At 37.0% G+C, this 22,856-nt stretch overlaps 2 protein-coding genes, 1 non-coding gene and 1 pseudogene across 3 annotated transcripts; 3 read left to right on the top strand and 1 right to left on the bottom strand.

Annotated features, from left to right (window-relative positions):
* Positions 1–9,976: 9,976 nt before the first annotated feature.
* LOC131180324 (small nucleolar RNA R71) lies at positions 9,977–10,083 on the top strand. Its single transcript, XR_009149100.1, has one exon. It is a non-coding gene; the product is annotated as a small nucleolar RNA R71 (small nucleolar RNA).
* A 4,614-nt stretch (positions 10,084–14,697) lies between these two features.
* On the bottom strand, positions 14,698–14,792 carry LOC131180463 (small nucleolar RNA R71; annotated as a pseudogene).
* A 1,065-nt stretch (positions 14,793–15,857) lies between these two features.
* LOC110659179 (uncharacterized) lies at positions 15,858–18,461 on the top strand. Its single transcript, XM_058147719.1, has 5 exons — positions 15,858–16,056; positions 16,147–16,487; positions 16,587–16,643; positions 17,802–17,965; positions 18,293–18,461. Exons 1-5 carry the CDS (start codon positions 15,858–15,860, stop codon positions 18,459–18,461), a joined length of 930 nt encoding a protein of 309 aa, XP_058003702.1.
* Positions 18,462–19,015: 554 nt separating this feature from the next.
* Positions 19,016–19,471, top strand: LOC131180105 (uncharacterized). Its single transcript, XM_058147718.1, has one exon. It carries the CDS (start codon positions 19,016–19,018, stop codon positions 19,469–19,471), a length of 456 nt encoding a protein of 151 aa, XP_058003701.1.
* The last annotated feature ends 3,385 nt before the right edge of the window (positions 19,472–22,856 follow it).

Raw genomic sequence — 22,856 nt, 5'->3', positions numbered from 1 at the left:
CATTGCCGTTTTTGACAATTAAAACAACCTTATTTCGCTTCCAGCCCCTTATAGAAGTGTAGAGGTGGCTCTTAAGGTTCAATTAGGCTTAGGCTTGCTTCATTTGGACATTTGGAACTCCAAATACAAAATAAATACTGAAACTAGTCACGACACATCAAGTATAGGCTTTTGTATTAGATTCATAACTAATTCTGACAACCTTAGAGACTGATCTGGGCTTTGGTCCCTCTTTGTCATTTATAGTGCTCTATCTTAGCTTTTCAACGAATTAAATAGCATTGGATTCGGAGACCCACAACTTCAGAAACACCTGAAAAACACAGCTGTAGAAAGAGATGATTCTCATTGATTTCAATTAATCTGTACATGGGTGTATATATACAATTGATTCCTATAATTGTGTTCTACTAATTAGGAAGAAATCCTAAATAAGAAATCCTAAATAGGAATACAGAATACAGAATATACAGAGAAATAATATAGTGATTGACTTTCCATAACATAGTGATTGACTTTCCATAACACTCCCCCTCAAGTTGGAGCATAGATGTTAATCATGCTCAACTTGTTACAAATGTAGTCAATCCTAGCTCCATTCAGAGCTTTTGTGAAAATATCTCCTAACTTCTCTCCAGTTTTGATGTGTCCTGTTGAGATGATCTGTTGTTGAATCTTTTCACAAATAAAGTGACAATCAATCTCAATATGTTTGGTCCGCTCATGAAACACCGGATTAGAAGCAATATGAAGAGCAGCTTGATTATCACACCACAATTTCGCAGGCAGGGAGGTCTTAAAACCTGTCTCATCTAGTAATTGAAGTATCCACATTACCTCACATACTGATTGTGCCATGGCTCAGATTCGGATTCAAAGACTAGATCGAGAAACTATACTCGCTTCTTGCTTCTCTAAGACACCAAATTTCCTCCAATAAAAACGTAATATCCAAAGAGTTGACCTCCACAACCTTAGATCCAAATGTCGGCATCTGAAAAACATTCAACATTCAAATGCCCATGATTACCATATAGCAAACCTCTTCCTGGAGCGCCCTTCAGATAACACAAGATTTGTTCCAAGGCTTCCCAATGAGCAACAGTTGGGGAAGACATAAACTGACTTACCACACTAACGGCATAAGCAATGTCAGGACGAGTGACTGTAAGGTAGTTCAATTTTCCTAGCAATCTCCTGTATCTCTCTGGATCTTCAAACAATTCACCATCCCCTGCTAACAGTTGTAAAGTTGGAGTCATTGGTGTGCTACAAGGCTTAGCACCTAATTTTCCTGTCTCTGTCAATAGATCGAGAACATATTTTCTTTGAGACAAGAAAATACCCTTCTTACTTCTCATAACTTCGATACCCAAGAAATACTTTAACAATCCCAAGTCTTTGGTTTGAAACTGAGTTTGGAGGAAGGTTTTAAGAGATGAAATACCTGCAGAGTCACTCCCAGTGATGACAATGTCATCCACATAGCCTACCAAGAGAATTAGACCAGCCTCAGATTGCCTATAAAATACTGAGTGATCACACGTACTCTTTTGCATACCAAATTCTTGTACTGCTTCACTGAATCTCCCAAACCATGCCCTAGGACTTTGTTTCAAGCCATAAAGAGACTTCCGAAGCCTACAAGTTTTACCCAACTCTCCCTGAGCAACAAAACCAGGTGGTTGCTCCATATACACCTCCTCCTGAAGATCACCATGAAGGAAAGCATTCTTGATATCCAATTGATGCAGGGGCCAATCATATGTAGCTGCTAAAGAGATAAACAAGCGAATAGAAGTAAGTTTAGCTACAGGAGAAAAAGTATCAGAGTAATCAACCCCATATGTCTGAGCATATCCTTTTGCTACAAGGCGTGCTTTTAACCTAGCCACAGAAGCATCAGGATTTACCTTTAGTGTAAATACCCATTTGCAACCAATAGCTTTCTTACCAGTGGGCAAAGGTAATAGTTCCCATGTACCACTAGCATCTAAAGCCTCCATTTCCTCTTTCATAGCATCACACCAGCCAGGATGAGACAGTGCCTCATCAACAGTATTAGGGATAGGAACAGAGTCTAAAGAAGTAACAAAACATTGAGAACAAGAAGACAATTGATTATAAGAAACAAAAGAAGAGATAGGGTAAGTACATGAACGTTTACCTTTGCGAAGAGCAATGGGTAAGTCTAGATCAGAATCATGGTCAGTATGAGGTACAGGATCTCCCAACAAAGTAGCTGGTGGAGGATCTGAGTCAGGAATCTCCAATCTCCTGAAATAAACATGAACAACGGGAGGTCGAGTAGGTCTAGAGACAGAAGGAACAGGCTGTGGGAGAGGACTAGACATTGGTTGGACAGTATATATTAAGAGATCATCCTTCTCCCCCTGACTCTCATACACAGATGATGGAAGAAAAAATGGAGTGGACTCAAAAAATGTGACATCTGTAGAAACAGGATAACGATTAAGAGTAGGAGAGAAACAACGGTACCCTTTTTGGAGCCGGGAGTACCCAAGGAAGACACATTTGGGAGATTTTGGATCCAATTTAGTAACCAGTGGACGAACAACACGCACAAAACAGGTACAACAAAAAATACAGGGTTCAATAGGGAACAAAGATATTGTAGGAAACAAAGTAGTATAAGGAATATCCCCATTAAGGACAGAAGACGGCATACGATTGATCAAAAAACATGCCGTAGAAACTGCATTTACCCAAAAGTGTTTAGGTGCTTTCATCTGAAAAAGAAAAGCACGAGTTACCTCAAGAAGATGACGATTTTTTCTTTCGGCCACGCCATTTTGGGATAGGGTATCCACACAGGAAGACTGATGAAGAATGCCATTTTGTGTCATATAAAGCTGAAATTGTGCTGAAAAGTATTCTTTGGCATTGTCACTTCTTAATATGCGCACAGAAATATTAAATTGAGTTTTGATTTCATTACAAAAGGCACAAAAGATAGAAAACAACTCAGAACGATTCTTCATTAAATATAACCAGGTAACACGAGAGTAATCATCAATAAAAGTAATAAAATAACGAAATCCAGTTTTAGATGTAACAGAACAAGGACCCCAAACATCAAAATGAACTAACTTGAAAGGGGATGAAGCCCGTTTATTGACTCTAGACACAGAAGGCAAATGATGATGTTTTGCAAACTGACACGACTCACATTCTAGTACTGATAAAGACTGAAATTGAGGACATAGCTTCTTCATGGTAGACAAAGAAGGATGACCTGCTCTGATACCAAGTAGAAAGAGATGATTCTAATTGATTTCAATTAATCTGTACATGGGTATATATATACAATTGATTTCTATAATTGTGTTCTACTAATTGTAAAGAAATCCTAAATAAGAAATCCTAAATAGGAATACAGAATACAGAATATACAGAAAAATAATATAGTGATTGACTTTCCATAACAACTGCAAAGGTCAAATTAATTTAAATGCTGAAAATTTCTCCATTTAACACAATTATTCCAACAACTATCTAAAAATATGCCTAAATGATAATTATACTTTAATCAACTAGATTAGGCATTAAAACACACTAGAAACACTAACTGTGATGGAAGTCAAATTAATAAATTATGCACTTATCAAATTCCCCTACACTTATTCTATGCTTGTCCTCAAGCATGACTTAAACTCTCAATCAACTCTACTTAGAAGTTACCTTAACTTCACCCTATCAAAACATTCTCTAACAAAAGATTAAAAGTTTGAAAGAAGAGGCAAGTAAGGTAATAACCATTACAATAAATTCCATCAACACCATACTAATATATCAATAATTTTCTAATATAAAATAAAAGGTTTGAAATCAATTAAGCTCACACAATTAAAGTTCCATAAAATTTTAAATCAATACACACTAAAACATAAGGCTAATTTATCAAAGCACAACAACTATAGCTCTTTGCAAATCTTAGGGGGGGAGATAGAAATGGCCTTTTTTTTTTATTCAAGATTTAAAATTGGTACTTCTCTTGTCACAGTGCCCTTTTTTTTTTTTTAACCGTCACCTTCAGAAAAGTACCTTGCTCACATCCTAGCTAACTTTTGGCCTGAGAATCGACATGGGGTTCATGAAGACCCTTGGTTACTTTTCTTAACTAAAATAGCGGAGCAATTTTCAAGTTCAGCATTTTATTTCCCCCAATTCATATATCTACATATTATAAAGTGCCCTGGTAGATTAAACAAAGTTCTGAAATATGCATGACACTAGTTTAAAGCATACATAACTAATCATTTCACCATTAAATCAAGCCTAAATAATTTATGCAGGAAAAAAAAATTGCTCTATGATATGGAGAAGAGGGAAAATCCATCATTAAAGTTACTATTACCTTGCCTAAAATCTCAAAAATTCAACATAAAATAGAAAAGTCATTTCAAGGACAAAGCACTTCTCTCCAAGAGTTAATATAAAATCATGAATTAAGCTTATGAGAATGATTTTTTTTTAATTAAAAAAAATTACAGTAACAAATTTCTCCTCCCCCACACTTAAAACTTACATTGTCCCTAATGTAAAGCCCAAATGCAAAAGAAAAGAAAAAAATGCTAGAAAATAAAATAAAATAAGGGAAAGAAAATAAATCTGATTGTGGCTAACAAGCCTGTAACACCCCTATTTTTATAGCTAGGTATATTTCACTGTTCCGGTGACCGGAGTCGGTCCGAACAATTAAGAGGATTAGAACCACACTTAAGAAAACTAGATAAGCCATAAACACAAATAATTAGTAATTGTCAATTAGTTAAGTATAAATAAGAAGAACAGAACATAAGAAGTTAAATGAGCCGAGAGTCACAGCGATGAGTGACCTTCTCGGGAACGACTGCGAAGTCGATTTAAAGTCAAATTTGGAACCATAGAATGTGACGCTGCAGTCCTTAGGACCATTAAAAACACAGTGGAAAAGAGAAAATCACAGAAAAAGAACTATTAAGCCAGTTAAGTAATCAGGTCAGGGAGCCGGAAGAAATATTGAATTAATTGCAAACCAGGTTGAACTGGCGAGGGGCAATTTGGTCAATTGACCCCGAGAGCTGACTCCTGACCTAACTAGTCAAGCTACTGAGAGTGGCTCTAGGAAAAGAAAACATTTTGGAGGATCTAGCTCGCGCAAATCAAGTAGAAGTATATCTTCTAAATAGAAACCATCCCAATCCGATCAGTAAACTCAACAGACATGCAGAAAAACGTTGTCGGATCGACTTTGTGAGACTTGTGCTAAACCACATAGTGGAGTATGTTATAGAGCTATAGGAGCATGTTTCAATTGTGGAGGGACTAGTCATTTTGCTAAGGATTGCATAAGTCTACACCGTTATGGATCATTTACCACATCAGAAGGATCAGCCCAAGTTTCTACCCCGAAGAGTTTACCAACAGTTGGTAGAGGTAGAGACAGAGGTAGGGGTAGTACACCTATAAGTCAGAGTACTGTGAATCAACCAGGACAAGGTGATGCTCCAGTGAGAGTATACACTATGCGATAGAAGGATAAGGATGAGACTTCTGGTATGGTTGCTAGTATTTTCTCAATTCTTAAATGAGATATGTATATGTGCAAAAAAAAAAAAAAAACACAAAACAAAACAAAAAAAAAAAACAAAATTAGTCTTCTTCCATTCTTGCCGCCTCCCTTCCCTCTCCCAAAGCTTCCTCACCAAAACTCCATTAAAGCTCATTTTTGAGCTTGAAGAACCAAAATCCTACCATAGAAAATTGTCCTACCATAACTAGACTTTGTTTGGGCAACTAGGAAAGAAGATTCAAGGAAAAAAAAGAAGAAAAATTTGAAGAAAAGAAGAAAGAAAATTCTGCACTAAGGTTAGTGATTCAAACTTGAAACTTTTAGTTTAATCTTTGTGATTTTAGCTTAAAGAACTTAGAAATGAACATAAAATCAAATGAAAACAAGGGTTGGAGTACTATAACTTGAATGAGTGAGAAATGGTATTGGTATGCTTTGAATTAATTAAATGTAACCAATATGTGAATTAGGGTTTTGGACATTAGGGTTTAGAGACAAAAATGTGAGAAACTTGTAAATGATGTCTTGGACCTAATTTGAAGTGAGAAATAAAGGTCCCTCAGGAAAATCCCACATCGGCAAAGCACGGAGATGGTCTTAGGTTCAAAAAGTAATGATATATAAAATGGAGGAACTAATCACTAGAGGCGCCTTTTGGTGGAATGGCCTGGAGAGTTGGAAAAACTCCAGGGTTAAGCGTGCTCATTTGAGAGAAATCCTAGGATGGGTGACCTCCTGGGAAGTTCTCCATTCCACCTATGGGACAAAACCGTGAGGCTTAAGGCTAAAGCGGACAATTCCTCTAGTGGTTGGAGCCTAATCGTTACAATAAAGGTCCCTTAGGAAAATCCCACATCGGCAAAGCACGGAGATGGTCTTGGGTTCAAAAATTAATGATATATAAAATGGAGAAACTAATCACTAGAGGCGCTTTTTGGTGGAATGGCCTGGAGAGTTGGAAGAACTCTAGGGTTCAGCGTGCTCGCTTGAGAGAAATCCTAGGATGAGTGACCTCCTGGGAAGTTCTCCATTCCACATATGGGACAAAACTGTGAGGCTTAAGGCCAAAGCGGACAATTCCTCTAGTGGTTGGAGCCTAATCATTACAATTGGTATCAGAGCCGCTCGCGTGTCCCCTTGGGTGATGGTGGGGCAAATCTCAGCGAGGACGCTGAGTCTCGAAAGGGGGAGAGAAAGGTCCCTTAGGCAAATCCCACATCGGCAAAGCATGGAGATGTTCTTGGGTTCAAAAAGTAATGATATATAAAATGGAGGAACTAATCACTAGAGGCGCTTTTTGGTGGAATGGCCTGGAGAGTTGGAAGAACTTCAGGGTTAAGCGTGCTCGCTTGAGAGAAATCCTAGGATGGATGACCTCCTGGGAAGTTCTCCATTCCACCTATGGGACAAAACTGTGAGGCTTAAGGCCAAAGCGGACAATTCCTCTAGTGGTTGGAGCCTAATCGTTACAATAAGTGGATCTGTAGCACCAGCTCCGCAAATGCTGCAATTTCCTGCACAGTTTGCACAGTAGATAGCGGCATTGTTTCAATAAATGGCTGGGGGTATGCCTGCTCAAGCTCCACCCCAGACACCTGTGGCATAACCACTGCCTCCAGCCAGACAATATGATAAATTACTGATGTATGGGGCTGCAGAATTTAAGGGTACAGTGGACCCTTTACAGGCAGAGCAATGGCTTGAAAGAATGGACAGAGTATTTAAGAAGCTGTTACAGTTAGAGAGGAGCACAATTGAAGAATTGTATGGGTATTTGTCTATACCCTGGTAGTTTAGTTTGATGTAAATATGATAGTATGCATATGTATCTCTGTAATTTGAGCAATTGTATAGATAAAATTGTAATAATATTATTTTTGAGATTTTGCATCTGTAAATTAACTTATGATTATAAATTAATAATTTAAAATGCAATGTGCATGAGTTATGAAATGTTTTGAGATTTGAAATTTGGATTTTGAATTGAAGTGTTGCTATTGCTGTTGATTTGAAGTTTGGTGGTTGCAAATGGAGTGTGATTGAGAAATATATTGTGACTGTTTCTATTTTCAGGTTTTGAAGAACTGTTTTCTCAAAATACAGACGGCACCCTGCCGAAATTTTTGTAAAAATTACGGAGATTTTAAATATCCAAAAATTTGATTTATGTTTGGACTCTAAATAAAGGTTTTTAAAATCTGAAAAAAAAAAATTTTACCCACCAATTCCAAAATGAATGAAAATTATTTTAAAATCCCTTGTAGTATATTTAATGGGTTACTGGTAGGTGAAGTAGGGTAATTCATTTGGTGTACTATGGGAACATGTTACATCTTACGAGGAGTAGGGTGTGACAAAGCCACTCATGGGTTGCCTCCCAAGAAGTGCTTTTGTTTATCATCGTTAGCTCGATATGGCAAAGTTCCTTAATCCACATAAATTGGGTTACTCAATTTGAGCTCCTCCACTGAATGCTCCTGAAACCCCTCATAAAATGGCTTGAGTCTATGACCGTTTACCTTGAACACCTTGTTAGTTCCTAAACTTTGAATTTCAATTGTACCATAAGGAAACACATTAGTAACAACAAAGGGTCCAATCCAACGAGAACGTAACTTACCAGGCATCAGCTTCAATATGGAATTATACAGCAAAACTTTTTACCCAATTACAAATTGCTTCCTTAGTTTGTCATGGAATGCCTTTGTCTTTTCTTTATAGATCCTAGAATTCTCATAAGCCTTAAGGCGAATTTCCTCTAATTCATGCAATTGTAATTTTCTTTCCAGCTCATCCTCCATGTTTAACTCAAAAACATCCTACACAAATGTATCAACAACATCAATAGAAAAGACAGAATGATCATTAGCAGGATACTTCATGGCATCAAAGATATTAAATTTGACAGTCTCTCCATCAAACTCCATAGTTAAGGTACCCTCATCCACATTAATTTTTGTCTTGGCAGTTTTTAGGAAAGGTCTTCCAAACAAAAGCAAAGTTGACTTTAATGTGGGAGCACTATCCTCCATATCCAGAATGTAAAAATCTGCAGGAAAAATCAATTCTCCAACCTGCACCAACACATCCTCAACTTCTCCCAATGGGTAAGCATTTGAACGATAAGCTAACTGAATAATGACACTAGTTTCTTTTAAAGGACCCAAATTTAAAGTTTGAAAAACTGAATTTGACATAATATTAATAGATGCTCCTAAATCGGCCATTGCACCTTCAAATCTAGAATCACCTATTTTGCAGGGAATAGAAAATGAACCTAGATCCTTACACTTAGAGGGTAATTTTCACTAAATTAATGCTGACACATTTTCCCTCACAATGATCTTCTCATTATTCCTTAACTTATGCTTTATAGTGCATAATTCCTTAAGGAATTTAACATATCTGGGGACTTGTTTGATTGTATCAAGTAAAGGTATGTTAACCTCTACCTTCCTGAAAGTCTCCAAAATTTCTTTCTCTTATTCTTCTTTCTTAGTCTTAGCCAACCTGCATGGGAATGGAAGAAGAACAGAATAATTAACTTTATTCAGTTTAGGTTCAGTATTTACCTCAACTTCAGGATCTTCAGACTCTTTTGCTCCTTGCTTCTTCTTTTTCATTGACTCATATGGAGTCTGATTATCAACTTCTTTCCCACTCCGTAACACTATAGCACTCGTATTTTCTCTGGGATTCATCACTGTTTGTGATGGAAGCTTTCCAGAACCTTGAGCTTCTAGCTTACTCACAGATGAAGCTAACTGAACAATTTGCCTCTCTATGTTTTGAATGCTATTTCTGGTCTCCTGTTGAAACTATTATGTATTGTTAGCCAAAGCCTTAACAATTTCATCAAGTGACATACCTTGATTTGAGAGAGGCGGAGGTGGTAGATTCACTTGTCTCTGTTGCTGGTATTGGTTTTGCATCGGTTGATTCCCATAAATCAAATTGGGATGATCTCGCCATCCTGGATTATAAGTATTGGAAAAGGGATCATACCTGCGTTGTGGCTGTCCATAATTTCCTACTGCATTAACATGTTGCATTGATTCATCCTTTTGTAATGCAGGACACATGTTAGTAGCATGACCTGAACCCGAGTAAATTCCACATACTTTAATAGTTTGCATGTTTCCTACAGCCAATTGCCTCATCAAAGAAGTTAAATAAGAAATCTATTTCTCAAGGTTAGATGTACTTACCTCATTAACCTTTTTAGGTGTGTGATCCATTCTCATTCCAAACTGCTGAGAGTTTGCCGCCATGTTAGGAATTAACCTCCTTGCCTCTTCTGGTGTCTTGTCAACCAAAGCTCCTCCATTAGTAGCATCTATCATACTACGGTCTATTGGTAGAAGTCCCTCATAAAAATACTGAATCAAGAGCTGCTCACTTATTTGATGATGGGGACAACTTGCACACAGCTTCTTAAATCGCTCCCAATACTCATACAAACTCTCTACATTGTACTGTCGGATGCCACAAATCTCTTTTCTAATGTTGGCAGCACGAGAAGCAGGAAAATACTTCTTCAAAAATATCCGCTTCATCTCATTCCATGAGTTGACAGATCCAGAAGGAATATAATACAACTAATCCTTAGCTATGCCTTCCAGTGAGAAAGGAAAAGCTCGAAGCTTGATTTGATCCTCTAAGACTCCTTGAGATTTCATGCTGGAACACACAACATGAAATTCCTTTAAATGCTTATGTGAATCCTCACCTGTAAGACCATGAACCTTAGACAACAAATGGATTAGTCTAGATTTTAACTCAAAAGCAACATTTAAAGCAGGGTATTGAATACATAAAGGATGATAGTTTAGATCAGGAGTAACCAACTCTTTCAAAGTTCTAGAAGCCATGATTTCGTTTTCAAAATTTGAATGCGAATCCGAATCCGAACTTAATTCCCTTGGAGATTGGACTCCTTTAGATGTACTAGAAATCTGCATAGCTTGCTTAGCCAATTTTCTCAACTGTTTAGCTATTTTTTCTACTTCTAAATCAAAGATCAACTCACCAGATTGAGAAGTTCTTGTCATAAACAAAAAAAAATCATAGTAAAAATAGAAAAATGCCTCAAAACCCTAGAAAATGATGGAATTTGGCCTCAAGAGGTGGGGCTGATGAATCATATAGATTGATAGGTCTTGATCAGAACGTCGTTTCCATCAGAAAAAGTATGGGCCTCCCTTCTAATTAAACCAAAAATCTGTTGATGAATAGTAACACTGTAATTTTTTTTGAAAACCTGAAAACAACAACACTTCATAAATAAAGTTAATAATAAAATATCCTAACACTAAAAACACGAAATCTAATAAACTTTCAGTCCTCAGCAATGGCGCCAAAATTCTTGATGGTTGTCAATTCTACCAGAAATTAAATTAACTGAAATTACCAGTAATAAAATATATTCTGCAATAAGTGGTAAATCCAGGTCGACCCTAGAGACTGAATTACTCAATTTCATGCACTTGTGTGGGGAGGGGGGGGGGGGTTGTAACACTAAATCAGAAGAATTTAAGTTCAGAAATTAAAGAACTAAATTAAAATATGAAACTCTCAATTTAAACGAACTTCAGTCCAAGGTAATTCGCATTCCAATGCATGACTCAATCATAGACAAAAGAAATACAATTATCTCTTATTGAATACTTAACATAGATTTACTAAACAACGAGGTAAAACCCCTAACTTTCCTATACTCATCAACTCGAGCCTAACACTCTTGTTGAGTCTAATTATTAACTGAATTGGTATTAAGCAATCCTCATCAAATTAATAACTGCTTTAAGAACAGGAAGTAGTTAAGCTGAACAACGATTTATAAAGCATAAACTATTTAATTCACCCTATTGTTTCCTTAGGTTATTATCGAAAACTTGAATCATAATCAATAAAACCTAATTGCTACTCACATTCAATCTTACACAACAATTACGGATTATGAAGATGAATTAGCAATTAATCAAATCAAACAATTAACTAATAGGCCTTTTTAGCAAATCATTCAATAGATAAAAAACAATTAAATCAGGAATCAATAGATATTCAAAAAGACATAAATTAAATTAAGAACCTAGTCTCACAAATCATGCATAAGAATTAGAATCCCTTGAACTGAATTTAGAACTTAGCCACTCATGTTCATGGCTTACAGAAAATTGAAGAAAATTAAAGAAGAAATCTAAAAAGAGAATGGAGAATGAAGGTCTTCTATGGTGTTTGAAGGTCTGAATGGATTATTTCGACTGCTGCCCAAAGATGGTCTTTATACTAAAAAACCTAATCCAAAAATAAGAGCCAAACTTAGAAAAGTTTTGAAATTCAAAAGACAGATTTTCTGCTCTACAATCATGGCCTTTTTTTAGCCATTTCCCTTTTGAATCTACCTCTGCCTTCTTCATGAAAGTTGTAGCTCTATTTCTTAGCTTTCCAATGAGTACTTATTTACCCAAATCCGAGATCTACAGTCCAAGTTATGGGCCAAAATCCGAGACTGGTTCTGACACAGTATCCAGCTCATAATGACGACTTCATTACTATTTTTGACAATTAAAACGGCCTTATTTCACTTCCAGCCCTTCATAGAAGTTGTAGAGGTGGCTCTCAAGGTTCAATTGGGCTTGAGCTTGCTTCATTTGGACATCTGGAACTCCAGATACAAAATAAATACTGAAACTGGTCATGAAACATCAAGTCTGGGCTTTTATATTAGATTCACAACTAATTTTGACAAACTTAGAGACTGATATGGGCTTTGGTCCCTCTTTGTCATTTGTAGTGCTCTATCTTAGCTTTTCAATGAATTAAATAGCATTGGATTCGAAGACCTACAACTTCAGAAACACTTGAAAAACACAGCAAAGTTCAAATTAATACAAATGTAAAAATTTCTCCATTTAACACAATTATTCCAACAACTATCTAAAAATATGCCTAAATGCTAATTATACTTTAATCAACTAAATTAGGCATAAAAGCACACTAGAAACACTAAAAGTGATGAGAGTAAAATTAATAAATTAAACACTTATCAGTAACCTACTGCCAGGAGATAACTAATGAAATCAAAGAGGAGTCACAGTACATGGGTTGTGTAATACGACCCGTGTAAACAGTGGAGACCCGTGTAATATTCTACCTTGCAAAGCTTGAAGAATTTCCAGAAGAACAGTAGAACAAGGTCCGTGAAATTGGACCCGTGTAAATAGAAGAGACTCGTGTAATATTCTACCTGGCAAAGCTTGAAGAATTTTCAAAAGAACAGTAGAACACGGTTCATGTAATTGGACCCGTGTAACTAGCCGTGGCCCATGTAACCTTCTGTTCCAACACAAGATGCAACCTTTAAGCTCCAGTAAGTTATATAGCCACGGGCCGTGTATCAACCGATAACCAGTTTCCTGATTGGGTTTCAGCTCCAGTTTTTATGCAGAAAATAGATTCCTAATGCCTTGGGAACTCTAAAAACCTAACCCTAGGACATTGAGTATAAATAGAAGTAGCAAAAAACAGAGAAGAGAGAATCTTGACACACACAACTTCATTCACATACATCTTTATCATTCTCTCCAAGACGTCTTTAAGAATAACGCATCAGCATCAAGGAGGAATCCTCAATCGAAATTCTACAAGTTCAAAGCTGTAGATTCTCTTCGGTTCTTTTGTTCTATTTCTTTAGGCTACTTTCATGTTATTTTGTTTTACTTTTACTATGTCTACTAAACTCACCATGAGTGAGTAGTTTCTTTATTTTAGAATTAGGAGAGTAACACTTGTAATCATTATTATGGACAAACATTGAGTTTCATTTATTGGATTTGAGTTTTGTTCTTTGATTTAATATTCTGCGTTCTCAATGCATGCTATGTGTCGGTACCCACTTAGACATGATATAAAATACTAATTGAAGAACTGAAAGATGAAGATTGGTATTGGAAAATCAGAATATTAAACTTAGGAAATCTGACCTAGAGATAGGTTGATGACATTTGTGGAATCCCATAATTGATCATAGATCTTAAAGGATTTTTATTAGGACTAATCACCAACGAAAGTAGGATTTAGCTCTAATTGAAACACACCTTAGGTACCTTGAGAGAGGACCTAGGATATCTTAGGATTAATTTCCATCAAAGCAACGATCCTCAATCCAATGAATAGACAAGATTGAATCCATAATAAGGTTAAAGTGTGAAATCTTAATTCTGGAATTGTTTTAATAGATTGTTTCATTTTAAGTTCATTATTCTCCTAAACTTTAGTGCTTAAGATAAATTAGATTCACTTCCCCATTTTATTCGATAGCCTAGACAGTCATAATTGCCGTGTAACTTGGTACTTGTTAATTAAATTCCTCGTGGGATGATAATCTACTCACTACTTTATTACTTGTTAGTGATCTGTGCACTTACGGGGTTGTAAAACCAGCAAACAAGTTTTTGGCACCGTTGTCGGGGAATTTATTTCTAGTAATATTATGCGATAGGAAATTTAGCTGATTTAGGCATTTAATTTTACTATTTAAATTTACTTAATTTGTTTTTATTCTTTTACTTTCTCTCAGGTATTTGGTTTGGTACATGACTAGAACAAAACCGGAGGAAGAGATTTTGGACTTGGACCTCGAGATAGATAGGTCTCTAAGAACCATCAGGAGAGAAAGGAGACATCAAGAAAGATATCAAGAAAATTTAGAAACGCTTGTCATGGCCAACAACAACAACCAGCTAAGACCCTTGAGGGCTTATGGAGCCCCATCTATCCAAGGATTCCAGCCCAGTGTTACAAGACCCACAGTGAAGGCCAATAATTTTGAACTAAAACCAGCATGGCTCCAAATGATTCAACAGACCCAGTTTGGAGGTTCACCTACAGAAGATCCACACCACCACCTCTAATGCTTTCTTGCCCTATGTGACACATTTAAGATGAATGGAGTCTCTAATTAAGTTATAAGACTCAGAGCATTCCCATTCTCCCTTCAAGATAGAGAAAGGAAGTGGTTACTCTCTCAACCAGCTGGAACATTCACCACTTGGAAAGACCTCTCACAAGCTTTTCTAGCAACGTATTTCCCACCTGCGAAGACTAAAAAGTTGATGGTTGAACTCAACACTTTTAGGCAAAAGGAAGGTGAATCACTCTATGATGCATGGGAGAGATATAAAGACCTATAGAGGGAATGTCCACACCATGGCATACAGGATTGGTTTCTAGTTTAGAATTTCTATAATGGGTTACTACCTTCTACAAGGAGCACAGTAGATTCAGCTGCAGAAGGAGACCTAATGGAGAAAACAGTAACACAAGCTCTTGAACTTCTGGAGAGGGTTGCCTATCATAACTATGAGTGGACAAATGAAAGAGGAGACACAAGAAGAATAGCAGGGATCTTAAGAGTGGATGCCTTAAGCATGATAAATGCTCAATTTAACCAGCTCACCAAAAGGCTTAACAGAATGTAAGCCAATGCTATAGGGATGAACAACTAACACTACGACAGTTGTGGAGGAGGGTGTATGACTTCAGAATGCAACAATTTCAATGAGCCCCCTATAGAATAGCTAAACTATGTGAATAACGGAGGAAACTTCAACCAGAGGCAGGTCAACAATCCATTCATATTCAAACACTTACAACCATGGATGGAGAAACCACCCTAACTTCTCATGGTCCAACTCGCAGAATCAGCCAATGAACAAATAGCAAGGGTACAAACCACCAGTACCTCTAGGTTTTTAGAACAGAGGATAAAGCCTTACGCAGCCACCACCACCTCCTCAACCTCAATAGCCTAAACCAAGGTTAACTATGGAATCCATGATGGAAGGCTTCTTAGCAGCCCAACAATAGTAGAATGAAATGATAAAGCAGTTAGCTTACAGAATGGACTAACTAGCCACTCATAATAAGATGCTTGAAAACCAAATTGCTCAACAGGCAAGTTTTTCAAACAAGGCTGCTGGTAAACTGCCAAGTCAACCAGAGATGAACCCCAAAGAGCACTGTAAAACCATCAAAGGAAAAATCAACTAAGAAAACCTTTGATGAATTTGATAACCAAATAGAAGAGAAGGAAGAAAAAGCTAAAAAGGAATAAGAAGAGGAAACAAAGAAGAAGAAGAAGTTACCAGAGCCATATCAATGTCCTCTACCTTTTCCCCAGAGATTCCAAAAGGCTAAACTGGATAAACAATTTGGAAAGTTTTTAGAAGTTTTACAGAAACTTTACATTAACATTCCCTTCATAGAAGCACTTTCTTAGATGCCATCCTACGCTAAGTTCCTTAAAGAGATTCTTTCAAAGAAGAAAAGGTTGGAATATTGTGAGACTGTTGCTCTTACAGAGGAATACAGTGCCATATTACAAAACAAACTTCCACTAAAGCTCAAGGATTTAGGAAGCTTTTTCATTCCTTGTCTTATTGGCAACATGAAAATAGACAGGGCATTCTACGATCTAGGTGTAAGTGTGAGTCTAATGCCTCTATCAATATGTTAGAAGTTGGATATAAGAGAGCTCAAACCCATAACAATTTCACTACAATTGGCAGATCGGTCTGTTAAGTACCCGGTGGGCATCCTAGAAAATATCCCAATCAAGGTGGGAAAGTTCTTCATCCCTGTTGATTTTGTTGTCCTGAAAATGGAAGAGGATGTCCAAATTCCTATCATCCTAGGAAGATCTTTCTTGGCAACTGCTGGAGCTATCATAGATGTTAAAAATGGGCAATTAACTCTTAAGGTAGGAGATGAAGAAGTGGAATTCAACCTGTTCAGAGTAGCAAAGCATAAACTTGAACCTGATGAATGCTTAAGGATTGACATAACTGACAAGCTAGTTAAAGAGGAATTGCACAAAACACATCCTGAAGATCCTCTTGAAGCATGCATAGTGCACAGCCACACAACAGATAATTAAAACACGAAAATTGCACCTTGTACACAATCTTTAGAAGCCAACCCATCCCTACCCTTCGTTCAAGCTCTCCAGGTGGAAGAGCTAAAGGAGGAGCAACCCAAAAGCAAGTCACAGGAGGACACTAAACAGGTAGAACTGAAACTTCTCCCCTCCACACTAAGGTATGCATTCTTGGACTCAAACTCTAAATGTCCTATTATTATAAATGCTAGCCTATCAAATGTAGAAGAGGGAAAATTATTAAAGGTGCTTAGGACCCATAGCAAGGCTATAGGGTATAAAATAGAAGACCTGAAAGGGATTAGTCCTTCAATTTGCATGCATAGGATACCAATGGAGGAAAATATCAAATCCACTATTGAACATCAAAGGAGACTTAACCCAAACATGAAAGAAGTAGTTAAGAAGGAAATTCTAAAACTATTAAATGCTGATATTATATACCCAATTTCTGATAGTAAATGGGTTTGTCCAGTTCACGTAATGCCTAAGAAGGGTGGGACAACTGTCATTCAAAATGCAAACAATGAATTAATCCCTACTAAGGTAGTCACTGGTTGGCATATGTGCATAGACTATAGAAAATTAAATAGTAACACTAGAAAGGACCATTTTCCTCTCTTTTTCATAAACAAAATGTTAGAAAGGCTAGTAAAACATTCCTACTTTTATTATCTAGGTGGGTATTCAGGATTTTTCTAAATTCCTATTCACCTAGAAGACCAGGAAAAGACCACATTCACATGCCCTTATGGAACATTTGCATATAGAAGGATGCCTTTTGGTTTTTGTAATGGCCCTGCTACTTTTCAAAGATGCATGATGGCCATTTTTTTCAATTATATTGAAAATATCATGGAAGGTTTTATGAATGATTTTTTTATCTATGGAACTACTTTTGATGAATGCTTAGCTAACTTATCCAAAGTGTTGCAAAGATGTGAAGAATCAAACCTAGTTCTAAATTGGGAAAAATGTTACTTTATGGTAAGGAAAGGTATAGTTCTTAGGCACCTGATATCAGAAAGAGGAATTGAAGTTGACAAGGCAAAAATTAAAATAATTGAAAAGATGCTACCACCAATATCGTTCAAGGGAGTGCGAAGCTTTTTGGGACATATAGGCTTCTACAGAAGATTTATTAAAGATTTTTCTAAAATAGTTAAACCACTAACTAACTTGTTAAGTCAAGATGTTCCCTTTGATTTTGATAAAAATTTCCTTTTTTTTTTCAATAGGATCAAAGAAGCCTTGATTTCAGCACCAATTATGCAACTACTTGATTAGGAGCTGCCATTTGAGATGATGTGCGATGCAAGTGATTATGCACTTGGAGCGGTACTCGAACAAAGGAAGGATAAAAAGCTCCATGCCATTTACTATGCTAGCAAGACGCTTGACGATGCACAAATCAACTATGCTGCCATAGAAAAGGAATTCCTAGCAGTGGTGTTTGCAATTGACAAATTCAGATCCTACCTACTTGGATAAAGAGTTATTGCATTCATAGACCATGCTGCCATCTGATACCTTTTAAACAAAAAGGAAGCAAAGCCAAGGCTAATTCGATGGATCTTACTCCTACAAGAATTTAACCTTGAAATTAAGGACAAAAAGGGATCCGAGAACGTAGTAGCTGACCACCTCTTAAGGCTGAAACAGGAAGACATAGGGGATACTAAGGATTTACCAATTGATGACTCATTTCTTGATGAGCAATTACTAGCATTCTCTCAAGCTCCATGGTATGCTGACTTTGTTAATTATCTTGTATGCAGGGTATTGCCACTAAACATGTCCTATCAGCAAAGGAAGAAATTCCTGCATGATGTGCGATTCTACACGTGGGAAGAACCTTTACTGTACAAGAAATGCAATGATGGGCTAATAAGAAGATGCATACCAAAGGAAGAAATAGAGAGCATTTTGCAGCACTGCCATTCATAATTATATGGAGGACATTTTGGCACCCAAAAATAGCAGCCAAGATTTTATAAGCAGGGTTTTTCTGGCCAAATCTATTTAAGGATGTGAGATCCTTTGTGCTAGCTTGTGATCAATGCCAAAGAACAGGGAAAATCTTAAGAAGGAATGAAATGCCACTGCACGGTATACTTGAAATAGAACTATTTGATGTGTGGGGAATAGACTTTATGGGTCTATTCCTAACCTCCTTTGGAAATAAGTATATTCTAGTTGGTGTTAATTATGTGTCAAAATGGGTAAAAGCAATAGCCACACCAACAAATGGTGCCAGAGTGGTCACAAAATTCCTTAAGAAGAATATCTTTATAAGATTTGGTACACCACGGACAATAATTAGTGATGGAAGAAGTCACTTCTGCAATCAATAATTTGAGACATTATTAAAGAAATATGGAGTAACTCACAAAGTGGCAACCCCTTACCATCCTTAAACCAGTGGTCAAGTAGAAGTTTCAAACAGGGAGCTGAAACATATCCTTAAGAAAATAGTCAATCGCTCAAGGAAATACTAGTCTATGAAGTTGGATGATGCATTGTGGGCATATAGCACTGCATATAAAACTCCCATTGGAATAACACCCTTCTGCCTGGTTTATGGAAAATCCTGCCACCTCCCTATCGAACTTGAACACAAGGCCTATTGGGCAATCCAGACCCTAAATTTTGACTTAAAGGCTGCTGGTGAAAAAAGGCTTCTACAGCTCAATGAGCTAGAAGAAATCAGGCAAGATACCTATGAGAATGCTAGGATCTTCAAGTATAAGACCAAAAGATGGCATGACAGACGCATATCAAGGAAAGAGATCAAAGAGGGAGACCTTGTCCTACTGTTCAATTCCAGATTAAAACTCTTCCCAGGGAAGTTGAGGTCAAGATGGTCCGGACCCTTTAAGGTTACTCAAGTCTTCTCACATGGAGCAGTAGAAGCATGGAGTGAAACCTCCGGTGCCTTCAAGGTTAATGGGCAGTGATTGAACCCATACTTCACAGGCGATAAAATTGAAGACGAATTTACCTAATCTTACAGCAACCCACCACCTCAACAATGAAGCTGAAGAATAGTCCAGCTAATGACTATAAACAAGCGCTCTTTGGGAGGCAACCCAAACACTTTTGTAACCCTTCTTTTAATTTTCATTATTTCACTTTATGTTCTTTGATTTTTGAAGGTACCCCAAAACACAATTCTGCAATAGCAAGGTATTGAAAGTAAGGGAGGAGTGGAAACATAAAGTCAAAACCACATAAGAGTGGATTGCACAAAACCGGGGAAGTAACTCTGTAGCTCATCTTTGCATTCATTCCATTCATGTAGATAAAAAAAAAAAAAAAAAAAAAAAACCAAAAACTTACACAGTCCGTGTATATAGTGTTACACGCCCCGTGTAACACGCTGGAATCCCAAAAACACATTTGTATAAGCTCCAAAAACTTACACGAGTTGACCCCGTGTAATGTTACATGCCCTATGCTTCGCATAGGGAGAGAAAAATTCTGAGTTTAAGGGAGACAGAGAGTTACACGGGTCCCCAAATAAATTTACATGGGCCGTGTAACTTAACTAGCAAAGCAATTTTTGAACAGAAAGTTACACGGGTCCTCAAACAAATTTACACAGGCCATGTAACCTGGCAAAGAAGGGAACTTTTAGATAGAAAGTTACACAGGTCCATAGAATGCGACCCGTGTAGTGATACACGACTCGTGTATAGAGTCACAGACTCGATACCTAGGGCCGCAATAACATGTGAAATAAAGGTACAAACGCCCCTTTAAATTCTCCTAACACCCCCTTCAACTCCCATTCTTCCTCTCTAAGCCTCTTCTTCTTTAAAAATCTTCTCAAATCTCGTTTCCCTTCACAAACCCTAACTTTTTTTCCTCTCCAAATACCAATGGCTCCTGCTAAGCACCAAGCATGAAGAATCTGCTCCTCCTCTAGACAAGGACATGACTCTTCACCCTCACCACCCTAGTTATCACCACAATGCCCATAAATAAGGTAGCCATAGCAAGCTTCACCTCAAGCACCTCCACCACAGCCACAAGTTGCACCCTAACCCCAACCACAACCCCCACAACCAGCACAACCAGAATTCTCCATTGTTTAGCCATTCCGCAATTTTTCCTATTGAAATTTGTGCGCACGACTTAACATCAGGAGGATTATCTCCACAAAATACATGAATTTTGGGTTGTTGGAGCAACTAAGAATGTGAGAGGAGATCGATGGGCTTGTAACACCCTCGCTGTAGCAATTCCGTACATTCTACTGTTCCGGTGACTAGTGTCAGACTAGACAGTTAGAACATCTGGAAAAAATATTTAAACTAAAGTGAGGAACCATAATTAACTCAATTATTAATAAGAAAAATTTAGAAAAAATTTTAGAAATAAAATACAACCAAGTTAAATGAGCCGGTGCCCTAGCGATGGGTAACCCAGTGGGAAGTTGCGGTTCTCGCAACTAGGAGCCCTAAACCCAGAGGAAAATTCATAAAATAATTTTTGAGACTCCAGAGAAGAGTCATTGAGATTTCTATGGCATTAGAATGCCAAGAAAATGCTTAGAAAAATTTTTCAATCAGTACAGACAATTTTAGTCTGGTAAGGCAAACGGAGGGCATTTTGGTCATTTTGTCTTTAGAGATTATTTTTGGCCAACTTGTCCAGTTCAGTAAATAATTATTATGACATAAAATGTGAATAAATATTTCTAAAAATTAAATTGAAAATGAGTAGAGAAGAAAAGAAAAGAAAATGAGATAAAATGTCAATTATGACATCACCATGAGGTCATTTAAAAAAATTTCACCAATCACATTTAATCATCACTTAAATTAACTAATAAAAGAGGATAAATGATATAAAAAATTAAAATGCAATCTGCTTCTTTCCCATCCAAACCAGCTGAAACCCTTCCCCAACCCAACCTCCATGGAAGCTTAAGGCAAGCTTGAGACAACCCACCAAATCACCTTGAAACCACAACCTTGCTTCACTAAATATTGATTTTGCATCTTGAACAACCTCTAGCCAACAAAAAGAAGAAGGAAGAAGGAAGTTTTGGAAACTTGGAAGAGTTAGCAATTGAGGTTAGTGTCCAATCTTTTATTTTTTTTACTTAAGCCATGTTTAATACCTTGAAATAAGTGGAAAGTGTAAGAAAACAAAATAAAAATGTGTGTGTGTGCATCCCTATAATTTCAGCAGCTTAGGGATGGTTAGGGTTTGATGAATTTGATTGAAGTAAAGTGGTTATGAGCTGCCCTTGGTATGAGATGAGTGATTGAACATGTAAGTGCAAGTGTAATGCAAGTGTGATGCATGAATGAACCTTGAAAATGTGGACACTTGAACAACATTAGGGTTTGCTCATGTAATGGTATGTTAACATTGTAATGGTCAATTAGTGACCATTTGAATGTGTGTGAGGAGGAATTGAAGTGAGTAAGGATGTTGGAGTTGAGCTTAGGCATGTTGCCCTTGGTGACCTGCAGGACTGGTTGTGAGTCCAGCAAGTTTGGGCAGCTATAAATGGAGTTGTATAGGTTTAATTGGTGCAAGGCCAATTGGATATGAAACTAGACACATAATGGCACAACTTTGGTGAAGAATGCTCAGAAAACCAAACCAAGTTGACCTAAAAATTGCCCTAATCTGGGTGACTTACATTCTGCCTGGGCAAAATGACCAAATGAATAGTGTTTATTCATTTGGTCATAACTCAGTGTAGAAAGGTCCAATTGACCTGAAATTTTACCAGCAGAAAGATGAGACATAGCCCTACAACTTTTATGAGGAAAACAAACCCAAATTTTGACCATAACATGTCTAAAAAATGACCTGCAGTCAGTGTACAAAAAGGGCAGAATTGATTCTACCCAGAAAATCTGAGAAATTGCAATCCAGCCAGTTATGGTGTTTAGGCCATAACTTGAGCTACAAAACTCCAAATGGAGTGATTCAAAAAAAGAAATGTAACTAGACACAATAAAGAACAACTTTCATGAAGACAATTTTGCCAAATTCCTACTGTACAAATTACCAATGAAACAGTAAACTTAGTGCTTGAAATATGAAAATTGTGAATAACTAACACTAAGCTTTGAAATGGTATGGGCAACCAATACTAATAACTTTAGAATGCAAAATGTGGTATGTTAGGGATATTAGAACCAATGTACCTATTGTCTATGAAAAAATTAATATTTTAGTTGACTAATGAAATGAATAGTAATAATGAAACTTCAATTTCAAAAATTGTAAAATTTAAAAGTGTAACATGCCCTACTACACCTAGTAAGATTGGTTTGGATAGGTTGGCATGCCAATAGGGTTCAGTTAGCAGTACTG

The sequence above is a fragment of the Hevea brasiliensis genome, chromosome 5 (assembly GCF_030052815.1).
Source record: "Hevea brasiliensis isolate MT/VB/25A 57/8 chromosome 5, ASM3005281v1, whole genome shotgun sequence".
Classification (NCBI taxonomy): Eukaryota; Viridiplantae; Streptophyta; class Magnoliopsida; order Malpighiales; family Euphorbiaceae; genus Hevea; species Hevea brasiliensis.
Note: the sequence above shows the minus strand (reverse complement) of the source record. Positions and strands in the feature narration are given on the sequence as shown.

What these genes read in the sequence shown, in the direction of transcription:
- LOC131180105 (XM_058147718.1), top strand. Translation starts at nt 19,016, where the DNA reads ATGAAGTTGGATGATGCATTGTGGGCATATAGCACTGCATATAAAACT.
- LOC110659179 (XM_058147719.1), top strand. Translation starts at nt 15,858, where the DNA reads ATGCCATCCTACGCTAAGTTCCTTAAAGAGATTCTTTCAAAGAAGAAA. An exon ending in CACAGGAGGACACTAAACAG is followed by an intron (nt 16,644 to 17,801) that starts GTAGAACTGAAA and finishes CTACTTGATTAG; the next exon opens with GAGCTGCCATTTGAGATGAT. An exon ending in AAGGAATTCCTAGCAGTGGT is followed by an intron (nt 17,966 to 18,292) that starts GTTTGCAATTGA and finishes TCTTGTATGCAG; the next exon opens with GGTATTGCCACTAAACATGT.